Source organism: Vicugna pacos, chromosome 1 (assembly GCF_048564905.1).
Source record: "Vicugna pacos chromosome 1, VicPac4, whole genome shotgun sequence".
Lineage (NCBI taxonomy): Eukaryota > Metazoa > Chordata > Mammalia > Artiodactyla > Camelidae > Vicugna > Vicugna pacos.
The window spans coordinates 67,614,197-67,636,032 of record NC_132987.1 but is presented as its reverse complement, the minus strand read 5'-3'; the positions used below and the strand labels follow the sequence as shown (position 1 = coordinate 67,636,032).

The following is a 21,836-nucleotide window of genomic DNA, read 5'->3' as shown; positions in this document are numbered from 1 at the left end:
TGGGATGAGAACGCCCTAGAGAAAAGCTACTTTCTCAAAGGGCCCTGCGGTTTTCAGATGGAAGCCTGTTAGAGATGGTCACTGACAGAAGAGGTAGGGATCTGTGGAGGGAGGTGTGGGGCCCTGGTCCTTGGGAATCAAATTAATAGCAGCTGCCAAAGATACCCAAGGCAGGTGCCATCAAGGGGCCACTACAAACGGTTACAAGGTCCCGAGAGGCCTCCTGGAAAGAGTGTCCGTGACCCCATGGCTCCTGTGCCGTAATGACCGTGACAGTCACTGCTCACGACAGACCCTGCAGGTGCTGCTCACTTGGCTTCTGAAAAATCATTTTCTTTATGTTACTTTCTGCTCCTATCTGACTCTCCTGGCTCAGCAATAATGTGTTTTTCTGTAGACAAAGAAACAACTCCTGCCCCCAGGGCTCCCTAATGTGGGAGCAGCTGAGACAGGGGACAGAGTGAGAGGGCTGTGCTTTCTCTTCTCAAACACTTGGAATCCAGAGATTTACTTTCTGCCACAGAGAGAAATGTTTGCCTAAAGATAATAACACAAATAAATTCCTAAATGACCAAATATCCTATTTCAATCCAACCCAGTATTTCTCTATCTGTAGGGTCCATAACGTCAGTTAGGAAGGAATCCACAGGCTAGGCTGGTGTTGACCACATTTGGTGGCCACAGAGCTGCCAAGAATCCCCTCATGTGTGGGGGTTGCTCCTGAGTCTGGGCTGGGTAGGCTCTGGGACACGCCCTGGAGGTATGTGAGGGCATGCATGTCTGGGGATGAGCCCGGAGGGCGTCTTCCCAGAGATGTGTGTGTCTGTGGGTGATGGGGGCTTTGTGTTTATGTGGGAACGTGGGTATCTGAGTGTGTGTGTCTGTGGAGAGGATGTGTCTCTGTGTGGTGTGCGCATCTCTGTATGTGATATGAGTGCGTGTCTGTGTTTCTGTGTGTGGTATGTTTATTTCTGAGTGTGATGTACATGTGTGCACCTGTGTTCTTGCCAATCACCTGGAAGAGGGCCCTTAGTTGCTTTTTCCAGCAACTGTCTCAAGCTCTCTGACAGAACTCCATGTCATGGAAGTCCTACTCATTGTGAAATACAATTTCCTCCCTCCGTTTCCTTTTTGAAAGCAGCATTTCTCCTGTCCCTAGTTGGGACGATCTGTCTCTTCAACTAAACATGATGGGAACAGCAACATCATGGTTCATGTAGAACCCTGGACCCATGAAGTATCAGTCCATTGACTCTCCTCAGATGAAGAGGAACTCTGCAGGACATGGATGGTCAAGTTAATGACTTAGAGAAGAGTCAAACTGGATGAGGCAGAAGGTGGTGTGTACCAGCAGCCAGCTCTACAAGCTCTGTCATCCTGGGGAGGGGATAGAGCCTGGCCGTATTTTTCACATACAGGCTCTCTAAGACCTGTGTGGTTTTAACTGCCCAAAGGGAGCAGCCCATGTGTGTCAGAGCCCAAGGCCTGACTCCAGGACTCCCACTGATCAAGCTGGTCAGGAGGCAACTGTCACAGCTTCATGGAATAATCTGTGAGCAAACACTCAGGAACGCTCTGCAGGTTTCTGTTTCCTCATGGTCTGGGAAGATGTGATCAGGCAATGGGAAAGGAAGTCTCTCTGCCCCTGGGGATGAACTTCGACCCCAACTCTGGATTACCTTAAAGTACTTGTCTAGAATCTCACTGTAGTTGCTGCCTTTAGAGAACCAGCCATCTGGAATGATCTCCGCTTCCAGCCACTGGATGATGCGACGCCGGAGTTCATCACGGTTGGACTGATAGCAAACGACTACAGGAAAAGGGAGGGAGGTCAGCTGAGTAGCGAGGACCCCACTGTCACCCAGGACCCCTACGTGGGAGGCTCAGTGCCTGGAATCTGCATGTGTCATCTCATTGAACTTTCACAGTAATCAAGGAAACACAGATTACAGAGGAGTCAACCCAGGATACACACTGGAAAGTATACAGTCCAGGATTCAAGCTCTTGTCTCTAAAAAATTCATAAAGATTGAGAATATTGAAAGAGAGACATTATGTTGCTTTGGTGAAAAAAAAGTAGAGCAGAGAAGTAAAGGACATTTTCATTAACGTTAGGAAGCTGAGGGGTAAAAAATATCAGTCAATCAATAGAATAGCTCTTGGCTCAAAGATGAGCTGAAATAATAAATGAATAAATGAGAACATTACAATTCCTTATGCCACTGGATTGCTGATTCTTCCCGTACGGCTTTTCCCTCTCACCAACAGGGTCTATCAAAACTTTCTCCCACTTAAAACTTTATACCAACTGTGCTGTCCTTTATTATAAACAACAGAAAATGAGGCCAAGGAAAGGCATGTTGAAGCCCTGTTCTGGACAGCTGTTGTAAACCACGTGGTAACAACAGGTGGGGCTGAGAGGCCAGTGGATGGGGAAGCAGAGAAGGGAAAGCCTGGGCAAAAGGGAAGTTCTGGAAGACAACACATATTGGGATGTGAAAAGGGCACTGAACCAGGGGAATGAAACTGTGGGTGCTTTCCCCAACTCTGCCACTTCCTAGCTGTGTGACTCGGAGAAATTCACTTAACCTTTCTGAGCTTCAATTTCCTCATCTAAAGGTAATTATAGTAAGATCTACTTCACAAGGTTATTGTGAGGATCTAAGAAAAGGTGTATGCTAAAGGGGTCTGTAACTATAAATCATGATGAAATTTTTAAGTTGTATTCATAGAAAACTATGGAAGAAGTCTTACTAGAATTTCCTATTACCGTCTTTCAAAAACAGTGCCTTCTGATTCTGTGAGTCCAGCAGGTCTCACAGAGTGCTGAAGGAGGGGCTCAGTGGCTTTCCTGTCCTTGCAGTTCAATCACTACTCGGCAAAAATGGAAAACACAGCCAACATACTGACCCAACCAACTGCTTCCAGTGGCAAGCGCACACACACACACACACACACACACACACACACACGCAAGCGGTTTTGCAGCTTTTCTGAGCTGTGTTGAGGAGCGACAGTTGTGGGTCACAAGTTCTGACACATTGAAGATCTTGTGAGCTTCGGCCAGGATTGTGGAACAAGGAATTTCTGACATGAAAAGAATTTCCTCCCTAAGATGTATACTATAGAAAAAACAGGCACTCACCTGGGCTGGCAGATGGACTTACAGATTTCTTCTCTGCAAGAAAAAGGAGAAAGTGCATAATGCAAAGTGAAGGAAACAAAATTTCTGTGTATTGCTAGGATTAAAACTGCCCACATTAAGGGGGCCATGTACAGCCTTTTCATCATTTTGCCTTGAAACCTTGTATCCTCTCCTTCTTCCAGGCCCCCAGTATGGGGATCTTTTCTTTCCTGCTTTGTTTGACATTCTGAGGCTATTGAATTGCCCTCCTGATCTCACACTTTTTACTGTTAGCTTGAAGGGTTGGGGGTGGGGGGTAGCTGCCGGGACTTTGAGAATTTGTCTAGAATCATTATGGAAAAGGAAATGGAGTGGAGACCGACATGTGGGAAACAGTTCTTTTTTCTCCAGGGAAGTTCAAGGCTGGGCAGGAGGCTGGTGTCTAATTAGCAACAAGCTTGGGACCCCTTCCTTCTTACCCTAGTAACAACGGTTTCAGTATAAATTAGAGGAAATATAGTACTATCAGGCATGAGAGGTACCTAAAATTTTAGAAGAACAGGAAATGTGAAATTTATCTGCTTTCTAAAAAGGTACCGAATTCATTTAAATACTCCCATATTATTGATTGTTCATGTGGTCCCTTATCTACTATCTAGCTCCAGACAGTGCTGGGAAGCCACGGTAGGAATCTGATGCAAGAAATGCAGGGTAGAAACCTGGGCAATCCAGGGCAAACCTAGCAGGCTCTTGAGCACCAATGGGATGCCTCTCCAAGCAACTGGGTGGTCTCCACAGCTTTGGGCGCTGTGCTCAGGGTGGAAAGGACTCCAGGAAACCAGGCCACACTGCTCCGTTCCCTGGCTCCCCAGCTGGAGCTGCAGTGTGGTAGTGAGAGCTCTCCTTACCTTTGCAGTGTCCATCATAATCAACCTGGATTTTGGATCCAGTGAGGCAGGCATCTCGATGCAGCTCACAGTGATTGAGGTAGGTCTTGCCGTTGCTGCCACACACAGGCCTCTTGTGAGGTTTGCATTGCTGAAACAGACCGCGGAGGATGTTGGTGCAGTCAAGGCTGAGTGTGTGTGCATGCACACACACGTACACACACACGGAGCCATCTTGTGAGGGGAGTCCCTACCAGCAGAGATAGCCTCTATCCCACCAGGGTATAGGGAGCCTTGGCCCTGGCATCAGTGATCCTACTCCACTCAGTGTTGGAGTGACCACCACATCACCTTGCAGCCCTGCAGGGCCCTTTGTGCTGATTCTGGCCCAGGGTCATCTTTTTTATTCAACAAAAAGAAACAGCCTCCCTTCCCCCACCCTATCAAATTAGCAGGAAGGGCATTTTATTAGAAGTCAGGAATCCAAATTCTCTGTCACTTCATTACTTTGTAGAGAGTCACTCAATGTTTTTGGATGACCTAAGATCCATTAAAATTTCAACATTCTATGACACAACATCCAGAGGTGAGAGCTGGGAATGTGGAGTGACTGAAAGGCCAACACACAGCCTCCCACCCCCATCACCCCAATTCTTCAATTATTCCACAGTCTAACTGTAAGAATCTTTGCTCTCCTGCTTTGTTTAGTATTTTGTTTTCCTCCTAACCTCACGACGCCTGTTGTGCCTGGGTCTTTGTGAAGTACTACAGAGAATCATTCTGGACATGGAACTGGACTAAAGTTCACTTGGCAACTCGGTTCTACTTTGGCTATTTAAAGTGTCATGGCCACAGGCAAGCCCAGTTTCTTTAGACTTCCGTGGTTTTTGAAAGGGGGAAAGGGAAAGCAAGTTCTGCTCAGACCGAATAAAGGCACCAAAGCAAAAAAACAAAAACAACACAGTAGATGTGGTAAAAGAATACAGAACCCTGGAACTGGAAGGCAGCCCAACCTTTCCAATTTACCAACCAGAAAACCAAATCCCGGAAAGATGAACTTCACTTAACCAATACTTACCACTGGGTTCTTGGTATGTGCTGGGCCCTGAGAAAAGCCAAACATGGTCTGCCCACATGGCATCCAGCAGCAACTAACTTGCTCAAAATCCCGCAACGATAGGTGGCCGAGCTGAGGTTAGATGCCAGGTTTCCACCCACTAAGTGGCTACATAGTGGCCAGGCACACCTCTGATGAGGAACTCCCAGAGTCCCCAGCAGATCTGGTTTGCAGGCTTCTGAGTTGAGGGACTTCCTTTTTGGGACAATGGGCCAGGATCCTTCACCTGGGGACTAAGCTGGGTATATTTATTTGTAGAAATACAGATGAATTTCTAGTCTTGAGTTGGTTTCACAGAAAGAGAAAGAAAGGGCACATACCCAGGCTATTTATATTTGTCAAGAGGGAGAACCTATAAAAGAATTATTTCTCAAAAACTCACTTTGCTTTTTAAACTTCATTAAAAAAAAACCCTGAAAAATCTGTATTCCATCTAGTATTTTAAAATGTGCATATCTTTGACCTAGCAAGCCCCAGTGGGACTCAATCCTGCAGAAATAAAGGCAGCAGCATGTAAGAATATTTGCACAAGGATACTGTTGTTTGTAGTGGTAAACAACCCATGAAACAACCTAAAGGCCCACTGATAGGAAAATGATTACATAAATCTGGTGCTTTTATATCAATATTATTGAACTATTAAAAAATAAATTAGAACTATATGTGCTGACCTAGAGGATTACCCATAATATATTGAGTACAAAATCCAAGATGCATATATCTAGGTCTGTCTGTATATATAATCCCATTTTTACAGATGATTTTTTAAAATTGAGATACTGAGGATTGAATCTAGGACCTCATGCATGCTAAGCATGCACTTTACCACTGAGCTATACCCCAACCCCAATCCAATTTTTACATAAAATAGGGGGAAACCTTATATGTTCATAGTAGCATAGAAAAAAAGAAAACACGTGGAACAAATATATACACCAAACTGTTAACACTGATTATCTCAGACTCATGGGATTTGAGGCTTATGGGGAAGATCATTAATTTTATGTTTGTATAAATGTCTGTACTACTTGACTTTTATAAAGCAATTGTTAATTTTGTAATTTAAAAATCTTATAAAGCAAAAAAATTTTAAAAAAACTTTTAATTGAGGTATAGTCAGTTTACAATCTTGTGTCAATTTCTGGTGTACAGCACAGTGCTTCAGTCATACATGAATATATATATATTCATTTTCATATTCTTTTTCACCATAAGCTACTGCAAGATTGAATATTTCCCTGTGCTATACAGTATAAACTTGTTTACCTGTTTTATATATATAGCAGTCAGTATCTGCAAATCTAGAACTCCCAGTTTATCCCTTCCCACCCTGCTCCCCTGTGGCAACCACAAGTCTGTATTCTATGTCTGTGAGTCTGTTTCTGTTTTGTATATAAGTTCACTTATCTTTTTTTTTTTAGATGCCACATATGAGTGATACCATACAGTATTTTTCCTTTTCTTTCTGGCTCATATCACTTAGAATGACATTCTCCAGGGCCATCCATGTTGCTGCAAATGGCATTATTTTATCATTTTTTATGGCTGAGTAGTATTTCGTTGTATAAATATAACACAACTTCTTTATCCAGTCATCTGTCGATGGACATTTAGGTTGTTTCCATGTCTTGGCTATTGTAAATAGTGCTGCTATGAACACTGGGGTGCAGGTGTCTTTTTGAATTAAGATTCCCTCTGGATATATGCCCAGGAGTGGGATTGCTAGGTCATATGGTAAGTCTATTTTTAGTCTTTTGAGGAACCTCCAAACTGTTTTCCATGATGGCTGCACCAAACTGCATTCCCACCAACAGTGTAGGAGGGTTCCCTTTTCTCCACAGCCTCTCCAGCATTTATCATTTGTGGATTTTTGAATGATGGCCATACTGTCTGGTGTGAGATGATACCTCATTGTAGTTTTGATTTGCATTTCTCTGATAATTAGTGATATTGAGCATTTTTTCATGTGCCTATTGGTCATGCGTATGTCTTCATTGGAGAATTCCTTAATTAGGTCTTCTGCCCATTTTTGGATTGGGTTGGTTTTTTTTCTTATTAAGTCATATGAGCTATTTATATATTCTGGAAATCAAGCCCTTGCCAGTCTCATCTAAAGAAAAACAAATTTTAAAGGAAAAATATCCTTATATTCACATCTGATTTTTCATTTCTGAGATAAAAATTTTACTTCTTTTAGATAGACAAGGTGTGCTTTTATAAAGATGATGAAATCGTTGGCTCTGCTCTGCTGACTGGTAGCTCCAGCAAGGTAACCATACTGGCCTTGGCCACTGTCCTCTGGCTTGTGACTTCAGGACTTACCTCGATGCACAGGCAGGTGGGCTCTCCCTTCTCTGTGACTGCACATTCCCGGCCGGCTCCACAAAACACATTGGCACAGATCTTGGATTTGCTCCTTAGTTCTTCCTAAAACACAAAATCATAAAGGAAACCTTGTCACTGAGATGAGCCCATCTCCAGATGAGCCAACGGTGGTGTTCTGGAGATGTGGCTTATGTCTTGAAGGGTCCTGAACAGCCAGAAGCTGTCCCCGACGGCCAGCACTGCTCCTGCTTAGGCCCACTACCTAGCGGTCCCTAAGTTTGTTTCTTCAAGAGCAAGAGCTTCTTTCCTGCATGCTTCCCTTCTTCTAAAAATGTTTATTGAGCACCCATTAAATGCCAACTCTTGGCTAAGGACTGGAGACAGAAAGACACGGTCCCAGTCCTCAAGGAGCTCCAAGACTCTCTGAGGAAACACAGTGAAGAGATGTTTAGAAAGCAATATGGAAGTGTGATGACAGGAGTACCGTGGAGCTGGAGGATGAAATCAAATGAGACTTCCTAAAGGTAGGATGCCTTAACTGAATCTCAAAGGATGAGAAGGGTGAGCCAGGCAGAAACGGACAAAATCTCACCAAGTAGTATTCAAGGCACTATTTCATCTTAAAAGGCAAAAGAAAGATGGCTAAACCATCGGAAACATGAATCTGCTATTATTTGACATGGTCTTATTCAGCCCCTGTCCATATCTGCCCTTGGCTCCAAGACCAAGGGGGCCAAAGCACCTGACAGATAGAACTGTTTTGAAACCACTTGCGGTCAGACATTCGTGTTCAGATTTATGCGGCAGAACTGGCAAGGCAGGGAATGGTCCCAGTCTATGCCACTGAGAATGTGGGTGTTTATGGGCACTAATCTGTCAGTGACACAGTCCTTCCCTCGTTCATTGGCGGCAGAAAGCCAGCCCCACCTCATCTGCCACTCTGGCCTGCAGTAGTGGTGGTTGAATGAAGGAGAATGTGATTCCTCTAGCCCTTTTCCTAACTGGCTGGGCAGGCAGTCACCATGGCCTCCAGGCTCCTGCCAACTGGGGTAGCACTGTCACTGTCACTGCTGTGACAGAACCAACAGAGATGGTTGGGGCTGGGATGGGGTCACAGGGCGGGCTATCTTAGATTCCATCCTTCTGGCCATGTTTACTACGTCATGCAGACAACTCACACCCACAGAGCTTGTAACTGTAAAATTCTTACAGTTGGGGAAAAAAACCCCAAAAAACCAAAGTAGATGTTGAGAGCTGAGCTGAGGGGCTGTGTCCAATATAGCTGGTCTGCTGCCACCTGGAGGCTGCTTTGCAAACTCCAGGTTATTATTTTCTCTCTGAGCCAGCCTGCCCTTCATGCAGGGCTCCCATTGGTCTAGAAACCCTTGCCATGCTCACATTTCATTGGTTCACAGGCTGTTGCTAAACCCATTCTTTTTTGGATGTTGCTAAGGGGAATTCAATAAAGCTGGCAGGCAGCAAATAAGAGAGGAAGTAATTCCCAGAGGACAGGGGTACTAGAGAGCTGTTGTTTCCTAAATCAGGAGTGGAGATAAAAATTGAGCATATTCTCCAGGCAGGGCTCTCTTGGAAACCGTGCCTGGGAATGGTAAGCTGTTCTAAAAATGAAGAGAAAAAGGCTATTGCTGGCCAGTGTAAAAAAAAATCTCAGATAAGACTATCTTCTCCTCTTCCCTTCATGAAAGCACATGCTAACTGAGGAATACAGGCAAATATATACCCCTCGTGAATGTATCACATGAGTAAAAGATACACTAATGCATTAAAAAATCATGCTCAGAATGCCTACCCTCAGAGACACACCAACACACAGCCCCATGGACAGATACCCACAAACCTTTACTACTTATTAGCTGTGTGTCTATAATTAATCACTTTAATTCTCTGAGCCTTGGTTTCCTCATCTGTAAAATGTGAGTAAATATCAGCCCTGCCTTGTGAAGGTGAAATGAGATAATGTCTTTGGAATTGGGTCATAAACTATAAGCAAGCCGCCTGTGAAGTGTTATTCATGTTAACGTTTATAGAGTTCCCTGCAGAATAACCTATGGCATTTACAGAACTTCTTTTTCAGTTAACGTTTGTTTTTACTGAGTATTAAAAGTAAAAGATTTTATTTGTAGGTCGAATTCAACCCAAGTCATTTTTCAGAAACAATTCTCAAAAATTCATTTGAAGGAACAGATACTCTTTACTTAAAATATAGGGACTAATGTTTGAACGGCACTATTAACATTTACAAAGTGTTTTCACACACACAGTTTCATCTTACTTCGGACAACCCTGCAAAAACATGCATATTATTAACCCCTTTTTATAGATGAGGAAACCGAAGATGCGAAGGTCAAGTGAACTGTCCAAGGTCCCACGGCTAAAAGTGAGGGGCTAGGATTCCCCAGATCTTCAGACAATAGATGATTAAGCTCCTGTTTATAAATACCTGGAACCCTGCAAAGTGGTTTTCATTATACACGCGCTTAAGCTCAAGGACAACCAGAAATGAGACATCAGAGCCATCTCCCGTTTCTACAGACAAGGGAACTGAGCCTAAGAGGTTACTTAGCAGAAAGCAGCAGAGCTGAGACTCTGCCTGACCAAAGGGGAAAGTATTCTTTTATACTTGACTTATTTTCATACATAGAAGATTGAGGGTTAAGGAGATTATGACAGGGATTTGACTTGCATAATTAGCAACTGTTGGGAGAAAGTACTTAAGAGTATGACAGACAGTTAGACTTGACTCTCACCTCCCACCTCTGCTTCTTCCTTGCCATGTGGGCAGGGTACTCACTTTAAACCTCAGTTTTCTAGTGTGTAAAATAGGAACACTGATCCCTGCACGGTCTGCGTGAGAGTTACATGAGATGGACTGCATGCAACAGAGGGTGTGCCACACAACAGAAAGTGGCCATTATTACAGTGGGCAACTGATTTTCAGACAATTTACCCCCTGAGATGCCGTTATCACCTTGGGCTGTCAAGTCCCCACCCATCCTTCCTTATGCTGGAATGATAATACTGAGAGCAGGACTGTCTGAATGGAAAAAAAACCCAAGTGCCTAACAACCGGGTTATCCTGTTTGAAGACCACAGAGAAATGCTACATACACAAGCATTCCTCTTTGTAGGCGGCACATCTGTCAATAGGTGGCAATCTCTCTCTTTGTCTCGTGAAGCCCAGAGCCGCAATGCAGAAGCACGTCTTTGGCTCCTGCAGCTCCTCCCAGCTCTGTCCTCGCAGTGAGATATGGTGCAGGTGGGGTGGGGTGGTAGAAGGGGCAGGTGCCCTGCAGGCATTAGGGCACCAGGAACCAGAGATTTGCTGACTTGGGGAAAAATGTCTAACCTGAAGCCCTAGAGCACCCCTCCCCTCCCTGTGCGATTCTGCCCGTTTGCAGCATGCTGTAACACAGAAATCAGTAATGAAGAAAATTTTCTACAGAAGGGGGCCTCTTTGTGTCACTGAAAGTCTTCTCCAAGCCCCATGGAGAACATTGCATGAGGGGGTAAACATGACATGAATATGCTCATGGGACAGGGCAATGACTGCCTGGTGTGTGTGAGTGGAGGGGGGCATGGTGAGGAAGAGAAAGATGAGGTGGAGTGGCAGGTGGCCAGGGAGGAGGGCATGGGTCTTGCCAAGTGATTCAGGGGGCTCTCCGTGGATCTGATGGGCAGCGAAAACCTTGGGAAGTTTGGGATGGGGCAGGTGACACAATGAAGGTGATGCTTTGGAATATTGTGTCTGGTCCCTTCCAGCTTGGAAATACTGATTCAAAGTGCAGGACAGCCTGGATGGAGAGGGGCTGAAGGCAGAGAAACCTGCCAGGTGTAAGGCAGCGATCTTGTGGGGAAGGGAGTGACCAGGGCCTAGGGCTAATATTAATCAGAGCACCTACAACTGAGTGAGGCTCTTCACAGATATCTCTGTCCTCATGTCTGTGTAGGTTTCCATATTTTTAGTCCCATGTAACAGATAAGGAGGAATTTACGATTCAGAAAAGCTCTGTGATGTGCAGAGGCCACATAACTAGCAAAAGCTGAGCCAGGATTAGAACACAGGTCAGCCTGACCCCAGAGCCTCGACAGTGCCTTCTGGGGAAGAGTCAAGGGAATGAGCTGGGGGAGGGGGGGTGTTACAGCTACAAGGACTGGCACAGGGGGAGGTCATAGATGCAGTGCAGTTCTTGCAATTGAAACAGAACTGTTTGCTTTACTACCATAACAATTTTAGGAATTAGGTCCCAAGGCTGTATGAGAATTTTATCCATGCATAGACAACCACATTGGCATATGAATATTCTCTAGGAGTGTGTGGTTACAAGTATATGAACCCGTAAGTATGAATGTACCTGTGAGAATGTGGTTGAGTGGGGAGAGGGAGTGTGTTCTGGAAGTGTGGACACTCTGATATATTGAGATAAATCGACAAAATACTTGCTCCCTATGGAGAAGCTTTATCCTTCTGTATCCTTGACTTGCTTTTATGTTGTTTTCATTATGTGTTGCAAGCCACGCTCAGGGGTTTGGTCTCATGATTAATTTTCGCAATGCAAATTCCCCTTGGTGAAAGATGACCGGGAACACTGCTGACTTTTACCAGGGAAAAACTTCCTCTCTGAGCCATTGCATAGTGATAATGATACTTTCCATTTGTACAGCAATTTTGATTAGTCTGTAATTTTTACTATCATTTTTATTCTCAAAACGTTTTAGGATAGGCAGGCAGGGGTTACCTCTAAGGCCCCTCCAGATCTAACACCCTGTGATGAAAAAGAAATGAAGGCTCATAGCTGTATTGACTGGTTCAAGACCTCATGGGTACAGAGCTGGGTCCTGGCCCAAGGTCTCCAGACTTTAATTCCAGCCCTCTTTCCAGTAAATCACTTTGCCTCTTTATAAATCAAAGCTAAAAAAGGTGTTGTCTTGGATCCAAGATCTAAAAAAACCAGAAAGTATTTTTGCAATTGAAAGAGATCCTTTGCAAGCAAAGGGAAAAGCAAGTTATTTGCAAAACCACCAGTAGAGGTGATAGCGTGTCTGGGCTGACCAGCATTAAGTCTGAACATTAAAATATGCTTTGAATGTTTAAAAAAAGTCTTCTGAAGTAAAACAATTTCTGGAAGAACAGTGTGCTTTGGCAGGGGAGGAAGCTTATAAGCAAAGCCATAAAACTGTCAGCTTAATATACCATCATTTCACTAATGGGAACTGGGTCGGCTCTGTCCCCTCCATCCTTTTCCTCCTTCCCAATTTTCTTTTTGGAAAAAAAACAGCCCTGCATACGCCAAGGTGGAATTTTGGCTCCACTTGCCACTATTCTGTGACAGAGCAGCTTTGTTGACGTGAGAAAGGCTCTCCTTGCTTCGCCAGAATTAGTCATGGAAACTTCACAGGAACACCAGGGCCCCTCAGATATGCAGAGCACCATAGAGTTGGGGACAAAGGAATTCACAGAACTGGGGAGAGCAAGAGGAGACCAGGGAGGGGTGCAGGGTGGGAGGCTGGCTGCTCCCAAGCGGCTGTTCTGGAATGGAACCCAGTAGCACAGGCCTGAGAAAGTCAGGGAGGAGGCGAAGCCACTAACTGGAGCATCACATGACCTTGCTCGATTCTCTCTGATTCTCTTTCTTTGAAAAGAATGTGTTGCTGTGTCCTATATATTCTAGGAAAGAAGGAAGGAGTCGTGACTTCTAACAGTTGCTCTGATGTGCTTGGCAGTAGGCACTGCATTTGCAGGGACAGTGTCCTTCCCTCTTGTGTGCTCACGACCAATCGTTCATCTCAAGGTTTAGGCACCGGGGTCAGATCCAAGTTTTGTGGGGCCTGAAGCTTAAACAATTGGAGGGGCCCTCCTGAAGAAAAAGAACATATACCTATGACTGCAAAATTGAGCACAGGGCTTTGGAAGGGGACTTGCAAGTAAAAGGTCTGAAACTGAAGCTCAATTAGCTTCTCAGTCAATCTAACGCTCCATCTAACATACATTTTCTTTAAAAACAAGCAGGCTTTGGGGCCTTCAGTCTATTATTCAGAGTCCTATGTAATATTTTATGCACATATAGCTCATCTCAGGTAGACTAAGTGCCTGCACACTTTGCCTTCCCACAGACCCACCACGTTGTCTTGCCTGAAAAAAATGCTCAATAAATGTTTTTACATTGTGTCATCTGGGGTTCATTCAGGTTAGTGTCAGTGTCAGTTGTCCAGTGACAAGGCACCAGGATGCTTGGGGGAAGGTGTGGCAGAGCTTTATGATATCAACATAAAGGCTGCATCACCCCAAGAGGATGGACCTTAAGATTAAAAAAAACTATTAAGGACCTGTCATTCAAGAATTATCTAATTTTTCACTGTATTAATTCCTGTGTGTTCAGCCTCTACCACAGTTTATGGGATAACACATTTTTCTACTCATTATGTGATAATGTATTGTATGCTGGGAAGTGACTACTTCCAAATTTCAAATGAGACATGGCTGTTTACCTTAATCACTGTCTTTATTATTTTACAGATTCTGTTATATTCTCTAGGTGTTTGCCTTGTCAGACTGAAGGATCTACACTGCCATCTTCACATGGAAGCCGTTTCACCTTCTCAGTTGCTCATCTGCCATCTTTCAGATGCCTCCCTCTCCACATTAGGTCTTTCTTGAGGTGACCCAGATACAGCATTGCAGACTGGATGCTTGGTTTCTATGTAATCATAGGTTCAGTTTCCTGCAATGGTCTTGTGCAATCATAGCATAAGTAAATAGCAGCATTTAGTATGCACGTAGAGTCAGAAATATATTAGACCCTTTCACATAGGACTGAAAATAATCTCAGAAGGGCCTATGAGGTCGGAGAACTCATCCCTGCTGGCAGCGAGGAGACTGTGACTCCAAGTTGTACTGTGACTGAGGTTAGAGTCAAGCCAGTGGGCTCTGCCTCCAGCCCCTGAGAAAGCACTTCTGCTCTTGTATCTTCAGGTCATGGGTCCACAGCCGTGAGTTGGGGTGTCTACCCGGCGTGCCATGCTGTCTCCCCGACTCAGGCACATCTGAAGACATCACTCTGACTGACAGAGGCTATCAGCTCCCCACTGTCTGTCTACAGTCCTCAGAGTGATCCCTGGGAATTCCTGAGATAGCCTGTCAGTCTTCCTAGAGAATGTAAGTCTACTGGTTGCACACTTTCACCCTTCAGTTTCTTCAGGACCCTGAATGGAACCTCTGAAGCCAGACTGCTCTCCATTCTGAAATGGTCTCTTAGGCTTGAGCACGGTACTCATTTTCTGTTTTCCCACCATCTGCCTGAGACGTGCCCACTTTAAAGGACAAAGTAGAGGGTATGAATAGTCCTCCAGTCTTCTTCAGTGAAGGCCAAGACAAGGGGTTTAAACTCATCAGAAAGCATATTTCATAATGCCCAGAACAACAAACAAGAAGGATAGCAGCCTGTGACCAACACGGTACAAGCCCCATGGCATACACTCTTGAATATGGGATGTGGCCTCTGCCCTCATAGGAACTTCTAGCCTAGTGCAGGAGGTGAAACTAACACACACAGACCAATGTAGTCCTGAAGTAAAAGCAGCTGACTCTAGGAGATGCGCTTCCTGGATGAGATGGGACTTGAGCTGAGCCCTGAACAACAGTAGGACCTGGACAGAAAACTTGCAGGTTTTTGAGCAGGAGGGTTTTAAGAACAGTTTGGCTGTGGAACATGGGAAGAGATAGGTGAGGAGGAACTGGGGTCACAAGGAAACCAGCTAGAAAGAGTCTAGGGTGATGAGAGTTTCATGGAAAGTGGTGACATGGATACAGAGAAAGGAAGGAATCCAAGAGAAATTTCTAAAGAACAAGGAGATCTGGCAACACATTGGACAGAGGAGAGGAAGGAGGGAATCCAGGGAGCTGCCAAGATCTTTCTTTGGCTTTGAGGGTCTGGAAGGCTGCTGGTGCGTCTGTCAGAGATGGAGCCATGGGAAGGGGCTGAATAAAAGAGGGGCAGGCAATGATGACTCTGTTATGGACATAAGTCTAAAGAGACAGTAAAACATCCCACTGACAGTTGAAAATAAAGGACTAGAGATGCACATCTGGACATCATCTGTGTAGATGATGAGGACAAATGAGCTCAGGAGGGAAGGGTGGGAATGGAGGGGTGAGGGCAACTGAGAGAAAGGGACAAGATGGTCACAGAGGAGCAGGAAGGAGAGCAGGTTGGACAAGGGGTCCTTGTGCAAATCTGAAAACGCGTCTTCTTCTCTGGGCAGATGCAAGACCAGGCCGGGTTACAGGGCTTGGCAAGCAGAGTGCAGGCTGGATTTTAGTGCCCCCCTCACCTCCTTGTGCAGTGGCCAGCCTGTGCAACCCTATGAGGACTCTGATGGCAAAGCAGCCAAAAAAGCAGAGCAGGCGTATTCAGAAAACTGGGAGCAAAACCAAGAAGTCTAGAGAGCTCCAAGGAATGGATGATGAATGGCACTGTATGAGAAATGCTTTGGCAAATGTTGGGAAGAAACAGCCCCCCACCCTCCAAAAAAAAAGAGCTTTTAAATCTCTGCTAAAACGTCAATCAGTAACCCAGCGGGCAGACCAGGCAGAGGCAGTGAGGTTCCCATGTACAGAGAACTGATGCAGAATCCTGGAGACAGGCCCTGGACATATCTCTGCCTTTAGCACACTGTGTGATAGGGCAAGGTGCTTGACCTCTCTGGGCCTCAGTTTCTCCATCTGTAAAACGAAAAGGTTCTTGATGATCTCAAATTCCCTTAATTTGTTAGAATTCTCTTAACTAGTAAGCATGGAAATTTACCATTTCTGATGTTTCTGAATATCAAACTTTACTCTCCCAAGGAAACAAACCCACATGCCCAAACTAAAGATACCGGTTATGTATAGACCCTCTTGAGGGTGTTTCAGGGTTTTTGCTGGGCTTTGGTAGGGGAATAAAAATTGGCTTCCATAGTCAAAGGATTTTCATAACCAATGCTTTTTCATTCCCTCCTGGACCATAGCAGAGGAAATCAGGGGAGCAGTAATGGGACCCCAACTGAGTGGCCTGATTTCACTCTTAGTTAACTGGCTGGAACCCTCTACTCCCCTCAAATGCCATTAATACTGTTTTTATTTCTATTTGTGTTTGCCTTGTAAGAAAAAAAGGGAAGAAAAGAAGGGAGAGAATGGCTAAAGGAATTCACACGAGATTCACAATTCTTCATTCCTGCCAAGAACCTGTCACTGAAGTATGTCGGCGACTGCCAGGACTCACATTCACTCAGCATTCATGCTCTAATTATTTCCACATGTAGTTCAAGGAAAATGGTTGATTAAAAGTTAAAAAAAAAACAAACCCACACACCTAAATCCCAATTCCCTCAACTAACGAGGGGAGACAGCTCTAGGGCAGCTGTGGGAGAATTCCGAGAGCCAGTTTTAGAAGTGTCCCCTGCAGTGCCGGCCACATCTGGACCAACATCCCCACACATTCCCGGCACTCCATCCTGAGCAAGCCAGCCCTCCACCTCCCTAGGCTCCCCAAGCTCCGAACCAAGTAGAATTCACATTCTTTGGACTTCTGAGTGGAATGTAGGATTTATTCCCCTGCTTTGGTGGAAGGCAAAAAAGATATGGATACAGGCTAAGAGCTGTGGGTTCTCTTCTCCACCCCTTTTGGCCTGGGCTTTTCTGAATTTAGATAGCCCCTGAAATACATTCCTCCAAGGGAAAGAATCCACTGAGGTAGAGAACTTGGGTATCTTCCTTGAGCTGGAGAATACCGCCCCCCCACAATCTGCAGCTCCTTTTCATCATCCCAATTTGAACATGGATCCCCTAAAACTGAAACGTAAGCCACCACTCTCCAAGGTGGTTCACATGACCTGGCACCGATGCCTGACACTGTCATATACTTGGCCACATTTAACCAGGTTTTGGCACGTGGCTCAGTCTTCCTCTCTCCTGGGTGACTACATTGTTTACTTGGCCTCCTCACCTCCAGGAACCCTCACTTCTCGGGTCCTCTGGCCACAGGCACTTCAGAAGGTGTCTGTGAGTAGAGCAGGTGATCTCAGCAGATTAAAATGAGGAGGATGGGGGCTCCGGAGGTTCTGCATTTTGACATGAAAACTCATTACCCTTTGAAGATATCAGCACTGTGAGGCACTGTCAGCTACTTCCTTAACCTTCAGGCGGGCAGAGAAGGTCCCACAAGACCAGCTAAAAAAATAATGTCACCATCTGGGAAGTCTGGTTTATTGTCTGGATTGTCACAATCCTTCCTGTCCTTCAAGGCTTAACTCAAGTTACACGCCTCCATCTTTAGTGACTTTTCCCTTTTCATTGGTATGAATTCCTCCTTCCTTCTCTGAATTTTCATTCCTCACTGTAGACTCCTTCTGATCACTTAAATTTTTTTTAATTAAAAATAATTTTTAATTGATGGTGCAGATTTTTGTCTTCCCAGCTGAACTGTAAGTTCCTAGAGGACAAGGACTCTGTTTTAGAGTTCTGTCATAGGTCCTGGCACAGTACTCTGTGACATTCAGGCAACTTTTGTTGAAAGTATGAAAGAGTGACTAAACCGTAGCACCTTGGAGCAGGGGCAGAAAGACAGCCCCTCTGTGCCAGCTCCTCTCCTGGAGCTGCCTCCTTCTAGTAACAGTCTTTCTGGGGGAAAAGCCTTCTCTACCAGGCCATAAGTATTCAGCCCAGAATTGCACTATTCAGAGATTGTCTTAGACCCACAGAAAGACACTGGGGTATGTGTGTGTTAATAAAGTGGACAGGAGAATAGTGGGGGACTAAAATGGCTTTCAGTCATGTCCTTTGCCCACAATTAATGTATGACCTAGCTGCCATGCTGAGGGAATGAGAATTTGGTGGCAGGAAGGAAAGTGGAAGAGGTAATGTGGGAATGTGAGGTACCTCAGAGGAAGGCAAACTGGGTGGGACATCGGAGTGTAGAGTAGAGGCCATGAAAGAGCAGCCCAACAATTTGGTGGCCTTTATAAAAGGGAGAAGCAGAGATGAAGAGAAACAAGTGGGAAGAGGTCAAATTGTGAAAATGGGCGTATTATCAAGGCAGCTATTTTGTGTTACTTCTTCTCAGGACCCCGTCTTGACACTGCCCGATGAGGCAGAAGGGAGGCAAGATGATCGGTCTCCCTAGATGACAAAAAAGATGTTCTACCCTTCCTCCATCCCAGAAGGTTCCAGGGGTCTCCAGCCACTCCTTTCTGGCTCATCCACTAGGCTGACCCTGCAGTGGGCTGGACTACAGTGAAATGTGAGTTGCCAGGGAAGGGCAAATACTTAGTTGTGCCCAAGTTGTTCATTTCCCCTGGCGCTTAGGTACCTTGAAAGGAACTGTGATGTCCAAACAAGAGCTGAGACCATTTGACAGAATGGAGGGGGCAAGAGGTTGAAGCGAAAACAAGGAAGTCAGGAGTCAGGGTTGACTGGAACAAAACAGAACAGAGCGACCCAGAGACCTAGCACAGCAGAGCCACAGGAGTCTCTTCTTTAAAGACATGGACAAAGCCCTGGGAATCTTTTGGGGCAGTTTAGCTGCAAAGCATCTGTCAAGTTTTCAGCATCCTGGCAATTATTCTCCAGCCCAAGGAATGCAGAAGGGGTTAAAACCCAGCAAGAAACTCTGGGCTAAATGAAGTCCCCATATGTGTGGCTCAGCATGGTTCTACGAGAAGCAGACAGATGTAATTAGAAGTTCTCAGACACTGTGTTGCCACGGAAACTACCTATCGAGAGAAAAGTGGGGGGAAAACCTAGAGTCCGAGAAATATAGTCTTCCAAGGAAATGCCAGAGGTGGTGGTGGTCATCACCCTCAGACTCCACACGCAGGGTTTGTTCTCCAGCCTATTCATTTCCAGACCCTTGAGGACCCTCCCCACCCACTGTTCCTCATCCTCACTTCCCACGACCCAGATACACACTCAGAGCAAGTCCAAATGCAAGTGAAGGGATCCATTCAGGTAGTATCCAAAGGAAATCAATTTTTGGAGAAGAGTTTGTACAGGTGATATTGTTCCCTGGCCACAGGAGCTTTCTGGATCTGAGTCTGAGGATCAGTGAGGGAAGCTGAAGACTTAATTTATACATCACTGTGGAGCCCAGCTCCTCTGTGAGGGGGATGCTGGATGAGTGCTGAGCAAGCAGGGGTATGTGAGCTCGAGCAGGGGAGCACCTGCTGGCAGTAGGACACCGACAGCCAAACTGGGACACTTTTGAGAGTCAAAGGGGAACTCTTAAATAGATAGCCTTGGACAACAGGCATAAGCTGTGACAAACGGTCACCTTAATCACTAGTCTGCCAAAGTAGAAAAATGCTTATTTTCATTTTGTAATGAGGAAATTCTAACCTGGTGTCTATGAGCCCACAAAAACCCAGGACTCAGGTTTCCTAGGGCACAGCCTAGGAAAGATGAGAAACCGAAAGCAAGTACCACTTCGGACATCAACTGCCTCTTGTAGCTTTCAAATCCCTTGATTCAACAGCCAAATGAGGATATTCATGGGCTGCAAAGCTGAGGAACTTGGGCAGACAAGACCACTGTTACTTTAAAATCTTAGTCATTACAAATCCTAACTACTTCTTTAAAGAGACAACTGTTTATCTTGGCAATTATAATAATGTTGCTGTTAATAAATAGTAGGGTGTATGTATCTTTTTGATTTAATTCTTATTTTGTGGTTGGCTTTATTCCTTTGATAACTGTGTAAGTTTAAAAGCTAAAGCTCTAAACGTTCTTAGAAGCAATGAATGGTACATATATGTAAATTAAAAAGTATATGTGCAGTGAAAAAAAAAAAAGATCTATCAAGCCATGAAAGACATGGAAGAAATTTAAGACATATTACTAAATGAAAGAAGCCAGTCTGAAAAGGCTACAAACTGTATGATTCCAACCAAATGACATTCTGGAAAAGGCACAGCTACAGAAACAATAAAAAGATCTTGGTTTCCAGGGGTTTTGGGAGAGGGAAGGAGGGAGGAATGAATAGATGGAGCACAAGGGATTTTTAGGGCAATGAAATTATTCTATATGAAACTATAGTGGTGGCTACATGTCATTATGCATTTTTTAAACTCTTAGAATGTACAACATCAAGAGTGAACCCTAATGTAAACTATGGACTTTGGTTGATAATAATGTGCTCATGTTGGTTTGTTGATTGTACCAAATTATGTCACACTGATGAGGGATGTTGAGGGTAGGGGAGTATATATGTGTAGGTGGGGAGGGCTATGTGTGAACTCTGTATTTTCTGCCCAATTCTGTTGTGAACCTGAAACTGCTCTAAAAGCATAAAGTCTATTAAAAAAGAGAGAGAGACAATTGTTCACTTCATCCATTGTTGCCAAAGGGATATGGCTGTCATAGAATTCATGGCAATAATGTGGTCATTGGAGTGGGATCATTCCACAGCACTGAGACTTAATACATCTCCCCTGAAGAGGGGAGGTTTCCAGAGGTGTATTCTTACACATTCCTTAGCAGCTCAGGGATCCTGTGGTCACAAAACCCAGGAAAAGGTCAGACTCTCCCAGGGAATCAGCAGAAATGACTGTATTTTAGGCATAATACAGCCAGCCTAGAAATTATGAGCATGTGGTTCAGCCACAAGCTCAGTCACAAAATTGTAGGATGTTTAGAGGGTAAAGGCCCACCCAGGGCGCATCCTCTGGTATTTTTTCAGGGACTCTGGGAATCACAGCCCTGTGGTCAGGGTTCCTGGCAGTTACTTGGCAACCATGCTTGGTAGTGGCCCTTTCTCCCAACCCTGGCTCAAGGTTGGGAGCCACTGGGGCCCATGTGCCTTATTTACCTGGACCTATACCCCGTCAGATCCTGCAAAATAGGGCACAAATCTCTGCGTGTAATGTGGAGCTTCCTCAAGACTTTGGGGTGGCAATTACAACCTGTAATCACCAGTTAACACTGTTGCTCTCTGCTGGGCAGGCACGTCAGGAAGTTCCAGCACCCACTGCAGGCTCCCTGGGTTTTAACAGTCCAGTTTAGAAGAATGTTAATCTTTCTGGAACAAATTAGAATTATATAAAATCAATCCTTTTGAAAAAAACTAAAATCCAAACAACTTTACCTGCATTTCCTTATCATTGTCCAAAGTAGAAATGGACAAAATCTATTCTGGAGAAAGTAAGCAAAATATGAGACAATCAAGCAACAAAATACCAAACATCATGCTAGATACTGGGGACTTAAGGAAAAACAAAGCATCGTCCGTGTCCCTAAGCTGCTGACAGTTTAGATGAGGAGATAGGACATATATACATGGAATTTTAATTAGCATAACAACACAATCTAGTAAGAGCTAACTCAAGACATGTGTGG

At 44.8% G+C, this 21,836-nt stretch overlaps 1 protein-coding gene across 2 annotated transcripts in view; it reads right to left on the bottom strand.

The window, feature by feature from the left end:
• The window catches only part of FSTL1 (follistatin like 1), a 103,988-nt gene that overhangs the window by 10,307 nt on the left and 71,845 nt on the right, over nucleotides 1–21,836 (bottom strand). For both annotated transcript variants that reach the window (XM_072964329.1, XM_006210339.3), the window contains exons 3-6: nucleotides 7,451–7,555; nucleotides 4,033–4,162; nucleotides 3,146–3,178; nucleotides 1,680–1,810 (exon numbers count right to left, since the gene is read on the bottom strand). In XM_072964329.1, the coding sequence (XP_072820430.1) occupies nucleotides 1,680–1,810; nucleotides 3,146–3,178; nucleotides 4,033–4,162; nucleotides 7,451–7,555 (399 nt within the window). The remainder of the gene's footprint in view (nucleotides 1–1,679; nucleotides 1,811–3,145; nucleotides 3,179–4,032; nucleotides 4,163–7,450; nucleotides 7,556–21,836) is intronic.